Source organism: Hyperolius riggenbachi, chromosome 6, assembly GCF_040937935.1.
Source record: "Hyperolius riggenbachi isolate aHypRig1 chromosome 6, aHypRig1.pri, whole genome shotgun sequence".
Taxonomy (NCBI): Eukaryota; Metazoa; Chordata; class Amphibia; order Anura; family Hyperoliidae; genus Hyperolius; species Hyperolius riggenbachi.
In genome coordinates, this window is record NC_090651.1 from 325,073,051 (window position 1) to 325,085,462 (window position 12,412).

The window sequence follows — 12,412 nt, forward strand, 5'->3', positions numbered from 1 at the left end:
TTTTTTGTCACCTCAGGTACACTTTAACACTTAAAGAAGTCGTCAATCAACTCCTGCTACCCATAGTACTACCTACCCGGGGCTTCCTCCAGCCCCTGGCAGCTGCAATGTTTCTCGCCACAGCTCCGCTGGCCCCTGGTCCCAAGCCGTGCGCAGGACAACCTCCAGGTCGTCCTCTACTGCGCCAGCGCGAGTGCCGCTGTCAATCACCTCCACGTGGTCCAAGAACGTACTGCCCAGATGCAGTAGTTCTGTGCCTGCGCAGTATGCTCCGGACCACGTGGAGGTGATTGACAGAGGCGCTCATGCAGACGCAGTAGAGGACAACCTGGAGGTCATCCTGCGCACCGTTCAAGAATAGGGGCCAGCGGAGCTGCGGCAAGGAACATTGCGGCTGCCAGGGGCTGGAGGAAGCCCCGGGAAAGTAGTACTAAAGTGGGTTCTGCATAAAGTAGTTAGGGCTTTATATTTTTTTTTATAAATGTTGCAAAAATATTACTCAATAAAGCATTGCTGTATTCAAAAATGTTGGACAACCCAGGTCTAAAAGAAAACATTTCAAACGCTGAAAAATGTCACATATATACTAGCATAGCTCATACAGATTTGCATAACTAAAAAAGCGTAATAGTACAAAATGTATGTTATTCAAATCTTTATTAAAATTAACACTGCTGTACAATTTACAAAAATACAGTATATACAAAAGTGAGAACAAAGGAGGAGAAGATGACAGTTTAGAACCACCTTTTACATTTCGACGTTTTGGACACTTAATAGTAAAGCTCTTGATCGATCCAACCTAAAAGAAAATGACACATTCAATAGTTAGACCTTTTCAAGCATATTGCAATGAAAATGTACACAGAACCTAGAAGTAGGGTGTTTAAAGCAGTAATATCCATAGTTATGAACAGATAAACACAGTGACCCCAGTTATTATCAGCATTCGGCAGAGTAGTTCAACGAAACAGTGCAGTGTACTTCCTAGCAGCTGCACACTCCCTGTTACATACCTCCAACTCCTGATGCAGGTCATCAGGGCCGGATTTGTACTCTTTACCGCCCAAGGCCACTGTCACTAACCGCCACCCTCCAGTATAGGTAGCCAGATGACCCCTCCCCCTTCCATCTAGTATAGGTAACCTAATGACCCCCCTCCAGTATAGGTAGCCAGATGACCCCTCCCCCTTCCCTCTAGTATAGGTAACCTAATGACCCCCCTCCAGTATAGGTAGCCAGATGACCCCTCCCCCTTCCCTCTAGTATAGGTAACCTAATGACCCCCCTCCAGTATAGGTAGCCAGATGACCCCTCCCCCTTTCCCACCAGTATAGGTAGCCAGATGACTCCCTTAATCCATCCTTTTCCCCCTCCCCCCCTTTCAGTATAGGTAGCCAGCTCACCTTCACACCGTAGCAGCCAACTGTGTCACTCATTTCTAAGCTCGTCTCCAGTGCAGAAGATTCCTTTTCCCCTCTGTTTCCAATGCTGCCCAAGTCCATAGCCGCCCACCACGATGCAAACATACACAGAGAGCAAGGTAGCCGCTGCACAGGCTGCTGGCAGCAGAGTACTGCGCCTGATGTCCCTGCACTGCAGCATTTGCAAGCTTACAAATGCTGCATAAGTTCAGCCTACTGCTTTGGTGCCCTTGCTCCTGTTGCGCCCTAGGCCATGGCCTAGGTGGCCTTGGCCTAAATCCTGCCCTGTGGGTCATGTGATTAATAGCTGGCGGTATGCAAGCATAGAGCGTGCTGCTGCTAGGAAGGAGACCTAATGCAGTGCTAGAGCAGGTGTACATAATGGTATCGCTGTGCTACTCTGCAAGTGTGTGGTTTTCTGGCCACATGCAAGAGGAGGGGAGGTTTGGTTTTCAAGGAGGGGACCCCTTGTCAATTTTTCTGGGGGGGCCCATAGATTGTTGTTATACCCCTGGTTAAAAGGATGTTAATGTACTGTAGTTTCCACACCAGCAGGAAATACAGCTTCAGGTTCCCATGGCACCTTGGCCACAAGATGAAATGCCAGGTGAGCTGATCTCGGATGAAAAAGTAGATTCCAGTTAAGGTAGAGCTTCAGCCTGGCCACAGTTATCTGGATATCATGTTCATAAGTCCTTTTGACCAAGATCACAAGCCAAATTTAACATTTTGGTCTGCAGTTTAACCATGTGACCAAATTCTCCCATGATGCATAAATAGCCCAGCAGATTAAATTTCTTCTTCCTAGCATTGCTCTCTTGGTGAGGCACGTGCATGTTTCATTGGGGTAAAACCTTTAAAGGACACATGAGAGACACAAAGTAGACAAAGGCTTTATCACCAAGTCTTCTTCCAGCCCCTGGTAGTGTAACCGATCCAGCGGCAAAGTTCTGCCCTGCTCAAGGTCACCGCTGTCCTTTCCATAAAATCGTGATTAGCGGCTGGGTCGTGCTCTTCTGCGCATGTGTTGGTGAGACACAATCCTCTCATGATTGCACTCCTGTGGCCGGTGGTGCTCTGCGCTTGTGCAGAAGACCATGGCCCAGCCGCAGGTTGTGGTATTACTGAGGGGACAGCAGTGACCTCAACCATGGTGGAATTTCGGCACTGGAGCGGTTACACTGGAAGAAGCCCCAGGTGAGTAAAACCTTTCTCTACTTTGTTTGCCTCATGTATCTTTTAAAGGCAATAATAGTGTTTTTATAAAGTGCTGCAGGAAACAGCATTATATGAATGCATAAAATAAAAAATACACAGAGGTGTGCAATACAGGCAGGGCCCTGGGCCCCCACACCACCCAGGAGTCGGACCCCTCTCTGCAAACCACACCCCAGGAGTTTAATCTGCAGCAGCCAGGGATGTAACTATCACCATAGCAGCATCAGCAGCCACCATGGGGACCAGCAGTATAGGGAAACAGCAGATGTAGGACTTTCTGGCTACACAGGGATACTTACTTCCCGGAAACTTTCGTATAAGAAATTTTCGGATTTCATCATAAACAAAGATCAACACCGCATATTCAATTCCGACAAACCAGTACTGGACTCTGCATAAGCAAAAAAAAAGAAAGAAAAAAGTTTATTAAAGTTAAAAACTAAAATAATGGATTGTCTGCTTCTGATTATAATTAGGGTTGGTGAATGAGGTGCAAATGCCGGATTATGAAAACGTTGTATGAGAAATGTATGCAGCTTGAAAATGGACCATTCAAATCCTGGCAAAGGAGTTAGATTGGTCCATTTTTAAGTTGAATACATTCGCAGCAACACTAAATTAATTGCATCTCATTGACCACCCGCAATGATGATTAAAGGGAACCTGAAGTGAGTCAAATTATTTAAAATAAACACATGACGTAGCTGCAAATGAATATTACATACTAGTCTATCACCACAGTCAGAAGCTCACCATTCTCTTCTTACAGTGATCTCTTCCAGTTTTGACAATATTTTGTCAGAACTGAAATATATCAGTTGCTGTCAGTTATACATCAGCAGCTGTCAGTTACAACTGAATGTGCAAGGCAATGCCCATGTTTCCCTGTGGCTCCAGTGGGTGATATTACAGTTTAACAGTGTGCTGACCAGGAAGCTGTTAGGGGTAATGGCCATTTTTAAAATGGAGGACGGAGAATTCCTTTGATCACAGTGGACAAATGGGACGCAGGAGAGGAGAAAGAGATTGAGGTGTAGACAACACAGGAGGTAAGTATGACCTGTGTATGGTTATTTTGACGTTTTATTTTCAGTTCAGGTTCTCTTTAGGATGGCGATGTTGATGCTATTGGTAATTATCCATTATCATTTCGGCAGGGTTCACATATCACATAGTGTGAAAGGCTGTGTTTTATGTCAAGTTTTATGTCAGTGTTGTGTGTGTTTTTACTGCATTTTTTGTGCGTTTGCGATGCATTTTCCAAGCGTTTTGCGTGCGTTTTAATGCATTTGTGGTTCACAAATGCTTTTTTCATGCATTTTTCATTTACGTTTTATGCAAATCACTAGGAAGACAACAGGAAGCAAAAATCCATCACTAAACCATTTTTTTAAAGCAAAAAAAACATAAATAAACGCATGAAAAATGCATACCATTGCATTCACATTGACTTTCATTATGGGCGTTTTGGCAGCCATCCTGCATAATATGCAACAGAACCAGCGTTTTTGAAAACGCATAGAAAGCGCATATGAGTTTTCATATGCATTTTTTCCTGCGGTCCATAGACTTCCATTAGCGGCAAAAACACAGCTTTTTACGCAACGCTCGCATTTCTGCTAGCGTTCCCAGCCTCCCCCCCCCCCCCCCCCCCCCCCCACCCAAAAAAAAAAGCACAAGCCAAGCCCTTTGCTTTCCTTTCCAAGTTAATCATTTAGAGAAGGTAGGGTGCCCCCCCCCCCCTTCCCCCTGAGACTTGGGCACAATTTTGTGATGCGGTAGCCAGAGATGTGCCACAGAATTAGGTAACCAGAGGCACAGCCTAGTACTTGATAACTCCCAGGTTAGCCAAAAGTAATTGGCAGCCAGAAGGAACTCCAGTATTAGACAGCCAGAGTTAGTCTCCCAGTATGAGCAGTCAGATGTGTCCCCCAGTATTAGGTAGACAGTAGGGCTGGCACTACCATAGAGGCAAAGGGGGCAATTTCCCCGGGGCCCCAGTGCCTGTGGGTCCCCCAGGGTGTCTTTGGCAGAGTAGTGTCTCATCCGTCCTGGCGGGCGCGCTCCTCATAGTATAGTTGCCCCACTGTATAGGTAGTATAGTTGCCCCAGTATAGTTAGCTGGTATGGTTTCCCCAGTATAGTTATCTGGTATAGTTATCCCCAGTACAGATAGCTAGTATAGTTGCCCCCAGTATAGGTATTATAGTTGCCCCAGTGTAGGTAGTATAGTTGCCCAAGTATAGGTAGCTAGTATATTTGCCCCAGTACAGGTAGTATAGCTACCCCCCCCCCTCCCTGTATAGGTAGTATAATTTCCCCCGTATAGGAAATATAATTGCCCCAGTATAGGTAGCTAGTATAGTTTCCCCAGTACAGGTAGTATAGTTGCCCCATCCCTGTATAGGTAGTATAATTGGCCCTATATAGGTAATATAATTGCCCCAGTATAGGTAGCTAGTATAGTTACCCCAGTACAGGTAGTATAATTTCCCTCTGTATAGGTAGTATAATTGCCCCATATAGATAGTATAATTGCCCCCAGTATAGGTAGTATAGTTGCCCCCAGTATAGGTAGTATAGTTTCCCCCTGTATAGGTAGTATAATTGCCCCGTATAGATAGTATAATTGCCCCCAGTATAGGTAGTATAGTTGCCCCAGTATAGGTAGTATAGTTGCCCCAGTACAGGTAGTATAGTTGCCCCCCCCCCGTATAGGTAGTATAATTGCCCCGTATAGATAGTATAATTGCCCCCAGTATAGGTAGTATAGTTGCCCCAGTATAGGTAGTATAGTTGCCCCAGTACAGGCAGGCAGAGGGCGGGGAAGGAAGGACTCACCTCCTTCCACATTCCAGGCGCTGCATTCCACAGCTCATCTCCATCTCAATGCTGCCCACTGTATTTGTGGAAGTACAATGGGTGGCATTGCAGGAAGTGAAGAGCTGTAGAATGCAGCGCCTGAAACGCAGAAGGAGAGGAGTCATTCCTTTCCCGTCTGCTGCCTGACACAGACTCACGCTGCGCTAATAGCTTTAGGGGGAGTACGGACAGGGGGAACCCAGGTGGGGGGATCGACCCCCACCCCACCGCTGTGGCCCGCTGCCCCACCTTCCTGGCTGCTACCCCCTCCAGCTCACATCACGGTGGCCCCGCCCATGGCCAGGTGGGCGGCTGTGAGCTTCCTGGTCCTGCCTGGCGCCGCCCCCAGACTTTCACCGGCTGAGGAAGATGCCTCACTTGGCGTCAGGGGTGGGCCGGGCCTGCATAGAGCCACGGACTGGCAGTGCACCCACTGAGACAGATGAGATGCTACTCTGCCAAATACTCTGCAGAGGCCCCAGGGAAAAACAGTTAAGTTAGGAGGTGATCAGGGAGTGGGGATAAGTCAGCAGTCGTCTCAGGCACTGGTAACCACATGCCTTGATAAAGGGGGACCCTGCGTGGCCCCGAAACAATTGGTTGGTCCATCTTGTGGAAACGGGCACAATAAATTTTATGTGCTTTTGACTAATGGTGTGCTGACGATCTTTGCAGTTTCAGGCACTGGGGGGGGGGGGGGGGGGGGAGGGGAGGGGATTTGGCTGCAACAAAGGGCTCCTAGTGCAGCTTTTTGCTTGGGGGATGTTCGTTGGAGCCCCCCGGGTTAATTTTTGCCAGGGGGCCCCATTATTGCTAAAACCAGCCCTGATAGACAGAGAGGGCACCCCAGTATTAGGCAGCTAGACAGGGCACCCTCAGTATAGGTAGTCTGAGAGGACAACCCCAGTATTACAGTATTAGGCAGCCAGAGAAGGTATTAGGTAGTGAGAAAACGTACTGCCAGTATTAGGTAGCCAGAGAGGACAACCCCAGTATTAGGTAGCCAGAGAAGGCACCCCTCCCAGTATAGGCAGCCAGAGAAGGCACTCCCAGTATTAAGAAGCCAGAGAGGGCTACTCTAGTAAAGGAAGTCTGAGAGGGCACTTTCAATATTAGGTAGCCAGAGAGCTGTAAACTCTGCATGTCTCTATGCAGCCAGCGCCATCTGCCATAATGTAACCATTACATGATTGATGACACTGGAGCCATGGAGACTGGGGTGCCTAGGAGGATGGTGAGTTGTGTGTGTCCTCGTCGGATCCTGGAGAGTTGAGTTACTTCACACCTCGGGCTCTAACGGCCTTGCCCACCCCTTATGACAGCCCTGAGGAAAAGTCACTGTCAGAGCTTCTCACTCTAGTTGTGCCAAAAAGAGGGGGCGCTACTGAACATGGAAGATCAGAAGGAAGGGAACACTGCAAATGGAGCCCTGCACACTGAATAGAAGAGGATGGTTCTTTACTGCATATGGTGGCTATACAGGCAAGGTCACACTGCTCATTTAAAAAGGGGACTGTATGCAGAATAGAGGGTTCCATAAAAAAGTTGGCCTAAGGAAGCAAATTCTGTAAATTTGTACCTGGGCATCACTAAGTAAAATTGTTAAAGCAAACCTGAACTTTTTCATAGCCCCCAGAAAAACATATCCCCTAAAAGCACACTCAATTTCAATGCTGTACCTGCTATTTTCCTTCAAATTCCTCTTCCTGTTCTGCATTAAAATTAAAAGGCTCAGCTTCTGGATGTGATGGCTCGGCTTCTGGATAGGATGCTGTAGTGAAGTCCTGTGCTACGTATTTGCTCTTCACCGCTCTCCATGCCGCAGGCCACATTGTGCTCTACTACAAGCTGCTCCCTGCCATTCCGGCCATCCGGCAGTATCATCTGCCTTTCACACTTTGCCCCACTATGCTGCCCATGTGAGCATGAGCCTCTGGACCTCCTCAATTCTCTCTCTAGCCTAATCAACTGCTGCTACTCTGAGAGCTCTGTGGCACCTGTGGCAGTGTCAAGAAACGGTAATGATTGACACTGGTGTGGCACATCTGGATTTCACGCTCGAACGGCTCCATGCTACTGCGCTGGCACGGCCCTGCTTCCACGTGTGCAGCATGACTTTGCGTGTCCGGATCTTCTGAAGGGTCACAGGAAGTGGCGACATGAGCGAGGAGGACCCGGAAAGCTTCTGTTCGATCCAGAGGCTTCCTCTTCTTAGGTAAGTATTTCCTTTTTGACCCAAGCTTTAGCTCAGGTTCACTTTAAGGACAGAGTAGTTGACTATACGATATTGACTAATTATGGAATATAAGAACGGCTTAGAATGAGTGCATTTCCTCTTTGAAGAGGAACTTTAACCCAGAATTGAAATTCATCCCAGGATTGAACTTGATACCCCCCTTCCCACGATAAATCATTACCTTTTCTCAAATAGATCATCAGGGAGGTCTGTGTGTCTGATATTGTGGTGAAACCCCTCCCACAGTGTGATGTCATGACCATGGTCCTGACAGTTTGATGTCTGTGAACCTCACTGCATTGTGGGAAATAACAGCTTTTTTCCAACTGCCAAGCAAGCAATATCTCCCTCTGCGCATAGAACTCTCAGTAACCGAACATTCCGTACAGATCACCTGGCAAGAGTAAAGATGTCACCACCAGTGATACATTTCAGAATGTAAATTGGGGAGAGGAAAGATTTTGCAATGGGCAAACACTGACTGAATAATCTATAAATGAATATCGTAAAAAATAAGCAATTTTATTCATTTTTTTTTTCCATTACAGTTCCTCTTTAAAGGAAAATGTTAATGGATTCCACTCAATTTTATTTATAGCTTAGTACATTTTTAATAATGTAGTATAAAAATTACAATGGATATTGCCTTTGCACTCCTACTTCGTAGGTATCACAGGAATTATTATGCACCCTTTCAGTATCTTCTGGTTATTATACTGTCTAACTTTACATATACATAAGTAATCTAGTTTGGAGTAGGATGCCTGTGGACAGAGAGTATCTAGAGGGGTACAGGCATGGCTTGTGCCACGGGCGCTACAGCACCATGCCTGCCTCTGTGCTTCACCGGCCTTCCTGCCTTCATGCTTCCCTGTCATTTAGACCTCAAATCAGATTAATGCTGTTATCTGGGGAACACGGCTACTTAACTTATGCATTTAGGACGCACTTTGCTTACTGTTAGAACAGAGGACAGAGAGTGAATAACAAGAGCTATTTTAAAAAAAAGTAAACTCAGCAATATCCTGAGCTAAAACACACAAGCAACCATAATGATGCTGTTTTTAGAGGGGAGGGGGCGCAATTTCATTGTTTGCCATAGGTGCTATCTTACTCAGATATGCCCCTGCCTGTGGATATTCACTCCTTTGGTGTTACAAGCAGATTTCATTCACTTGTTCATTATTCTTGGTTCATAGATATGTGATTTTATCCCTTTTGTCATGAACATCTACTTGGGATTGTATGCCTCTGAAGAAGTAGTTGTTTCGCTACGAAACATGCGTTAGGCTGCACATTGTATTCTGTATATTGATATGATTATGAGACTTACATTTTATTGATGTCTCGATACTTGTCTTTTACCTAGCATAATAAATGCTACGTTTTATATACACTTGTATGACTTCCACTGGTCTGAAAACCCTACATCCTTTTTTATTTTCATATCAATGTATATGTTACGGCCAGAACCCGAAGTGTGGCCACTTCTAGTTCTGGCCGGCCACTTCGGGTTCTGGCCGGCCAATATGCGAAGTGGCCGCAGCGCTGCGGCCAATGTGAGAAATGTTTTGTTGACGCCGTCTCACCGCGGCCAAATTGATGACAAACTTGCTTAATTTTAATGAAATGTAGCCGGCGGCAATGTCATAGATGAAGCCGCCGGCTTTCGCGCACTGCCTCTCCCCGATCCCCCCTCCCTCCTCTCCCCGCCTCCCATACAATACGTAGTAGCCGGCGGGGACATGCAGCCGGAGAGTCGTTCGTCGCGGCAGGGGAATCCTGCCGTTCCTGCAGAGCGGGTGCTGGCAGAAGCGATGTCTGCAGCCTCCCCCGCTCTGCTGCCCCTGCTGCGACGAACGACTCTCCGGCTGCATGTCCCCGCCAGCTGCTACGTATTGTATGGGAGGCGGGGAGAGGAGGGAGGGGGGATCGGGGAGAGGCAGTGCGCGAAAGCCGGCGGCTTCATCTATTCTATGACATTGCCGCCGGCTACATTTCATTAAATTAAGCAAGTTTGTCATCAATTTGGCCGCGGTGAGACGGCGTCAACAAAAGATTTCTCACATTGGCCGCAGCGCTGCGGCCACGTCGCATATTGGCCGGCCAGAACCCGAAGTGGCCGGCCAGAACTAGAAGTGGCCACACTTCGGGTTCTGGCCGTAACATATATATCTATATTCAGGCGTGGCCTTTACTACTTATTTTGACTATTATTATAAACTAAAAATTACAGGTCTTACCTGCATGATCTGATTTGGGTGATGGCATGAAAGCACCACTTTAGGCTTAAGGTATAGGGTGGACTTGCAGAGAGCTCCATAGAGGGTGTTAAGATGTACTTTGGAACCTCCGTCGCGTCTCTTGGTGTACCCCCTGTTCCATTGTCCCAAGCTGCATTACATTTTGTGGAATTATCCAATATACCTCTATCTCACCTCAACCCCCAGGACTCACCTTTCATACCCCAATTTCCACTTGCTTTGGCAGTGCCTGTATGTATCTTAGGCATGCTAATTAAGCTATTTTAGTTTTTATTTGACTTGATTTGAATTGCTGGCAAATCAAAATTTGTCAGTTTTGCTCATCCATAGTTACAATGTATTTCAATGCATCAGCACTAAAGGTGGCCACTAACGGTCCAATCGGAAAATCATTTGAGCAATCAGAAATTCTGATCGTATTGGTTGTAAATAATCTCAGTTGATGCGCACAATCGATTACGAACGATTATAAAAATAGTCGGCCGATTGGATTTTTGTCAAACCAAAATTTGCATTTTCTTGTTGCTTGTGATAGATAGGAAGCAAAGATTGGTTCGTTGATAGTGTAGTGAACGATTTTTCTTCCGATCAGGATAATCTGATCGCTTGAACGATTTTTCTTTAGAAGAGTTTACACATACAAGTATGAACAGATACTTGCTGGTATAAAAAAAAAAAAAAAAGGACAGGCTAAGTTGTCTTCGATATTCACAAAATAAGTGGTTTGTGCATAAAATGCAGACATTTTTGCGGCAGCTTGATATATGAGTTATTGGGTAACTCATGTAAGCTTGGGATATAAAATGTTTTTTCAGACTCACCTTGACTCTAAATGTTCTGCTTTAACTAATGGCTAATAAGTCCAATACTCTTCTAGAGAGTAAAATGTATTGTCAAGCAAAAAACTGAAAAAACTATTTCCGCCCACTCCAATTCCCAAAACTGCCACAACACAATAAAGACTGTTGGATACAAATATAGTCACAACTCCTCCGTCATCTGAACAATCCCAAAAACTACACCCAAATGCAGGCTAAAGAAACAAAACAAAGGAGGCAGCAATGTCACCGGAAAAAAAATCTATTAAGAATAAAGACAGAAAAAGACATAGTGCGCCGCCATAGCGAAGTAGTTTTTAATGAATATCACACATATACAAATTAGATCCACTATATGGAGGATGGAATGAACGTGGGTCAACGATCTTCCATCAGAAGTGGCCCCGTGGCCAGCGTTGCTCCGCAACTCTTGGTCAAACTGGACGTCGCTGTCTCCTTCTCCCCGAGGAAGGGGGCAACCCCGAAACGCGTTGTGACCCTTGACCACCAGGGAAACAGAACGACAGCATGGTAGTTCAGAGACAGCCACATCCAGTTTGACCAAGAGTTGCAGAGTGCTGCCGCCCACGTTGCCTGTTCTGGAGGCTGATTGCTGACCCACGTTCATTCCATGACGTCTAATTTGTATGTGTGTGATATTCATTAAAAACTTTACTTTGCCATGGCAGCACACTATGTCTTTTTCTGTCTTTTTTCATAGAGAGTAAAATGCAGTTTTATTCTGGTACTCACCGAATATTCATAAAATGCAGGGCATCGTCCATGCCAGGGATGTAGCACAGGAACACTCCAATGCCAACTTGGGACAACAAACCCAGAAACATGATTTTATTTCTGGACAAAAGACAAAACAACAAGTGTAAGAAATTGGAAAACTGGCACAAACTAAAAAGTAAAAAGAGAAAAGAAACAACTTATGATAGACATTGACTTGCAGTTTATTGATTTCGATATAGAAATAACGTTTATAAGTAAAGGTTAAAAAATAACCCCATAAAGTGTCATTCAAAAGTTATAAGCTGCAGAGGTTGGAGACCCACCCTCTACCAGGGTTATAACTAGAGGTGAGCATCCCCTGTTATTGTCCGAGAGCCCAGAGCTGTGGAGGGCTCCCTACCAGGGCCTACTTCAGGGCAGTATAGGAGGTACTGCGGTATGGGGCGCCAAGACAGTCTGGGGCCCAAACAGTGGCAGTTCCACATGGGCCCCAGCTGTCAATCACTCACGAGGTGTGGCCACTTTCAGCCACATGAGTTGTGTGATGAAACGCCGTTGATGCCAGCTGCTGTATGTCCGCTCTCCCATACTACAAGCTACCGATCAGATTGTGATTTGACATGTGGAGGCACAGGGTAGCAAAGGGGGCCCAGTAGGTTTGCCAGTACGGGGCCTATTAAAATTTAAAATATGTGCAATCATAAACAAATAAGAAGTACGTTTTTTTCCAGAGTAAAATAAGCCATAAATTACTTTTCTCCTATGTTGCTGTCACTTACAGTAGGTAGTAGAAATCTGACAGAAGTGACAGGTTTTGGACTAGCCCATCACTTCATAGGGGATTCTCAGCAA

The 12,412-nt window shown here is 45.9% G+C and overlaps 1 protein-coding gene across 1 annotated transcript in view; it reads right to left on the bottom strand.

Annotated features, from left to right (window-relative positions):
- Window positions 1–773: 773 nt before the first annotated feature.
- LOC137522196 (potassium-transporting ATPase alpha chain 2-like) overlaps window positions 774–12,412 on the bottom strand; it is a 120,657-nt gene continuing 109,018 nt past the window's right edge. The window contains exons 22-24 of the mRNA XM_068242227.1: window positions 11,576–11,677; window positions 2,942–3,033; window positions 774–802 (exon numbers count right to left, since the gene is read on the bottom strand). Of these exons, the coding sequence (XP_068098328.1) occupies window positions 774–802; window positions 2,942–3,033; window positions 11,576–11,677 (223 nt within the window). The remainder of the gene's footprint in view (window positions 803–2,941; window positions 3,034–11,575; window positions 11,678–12,412) is intronic.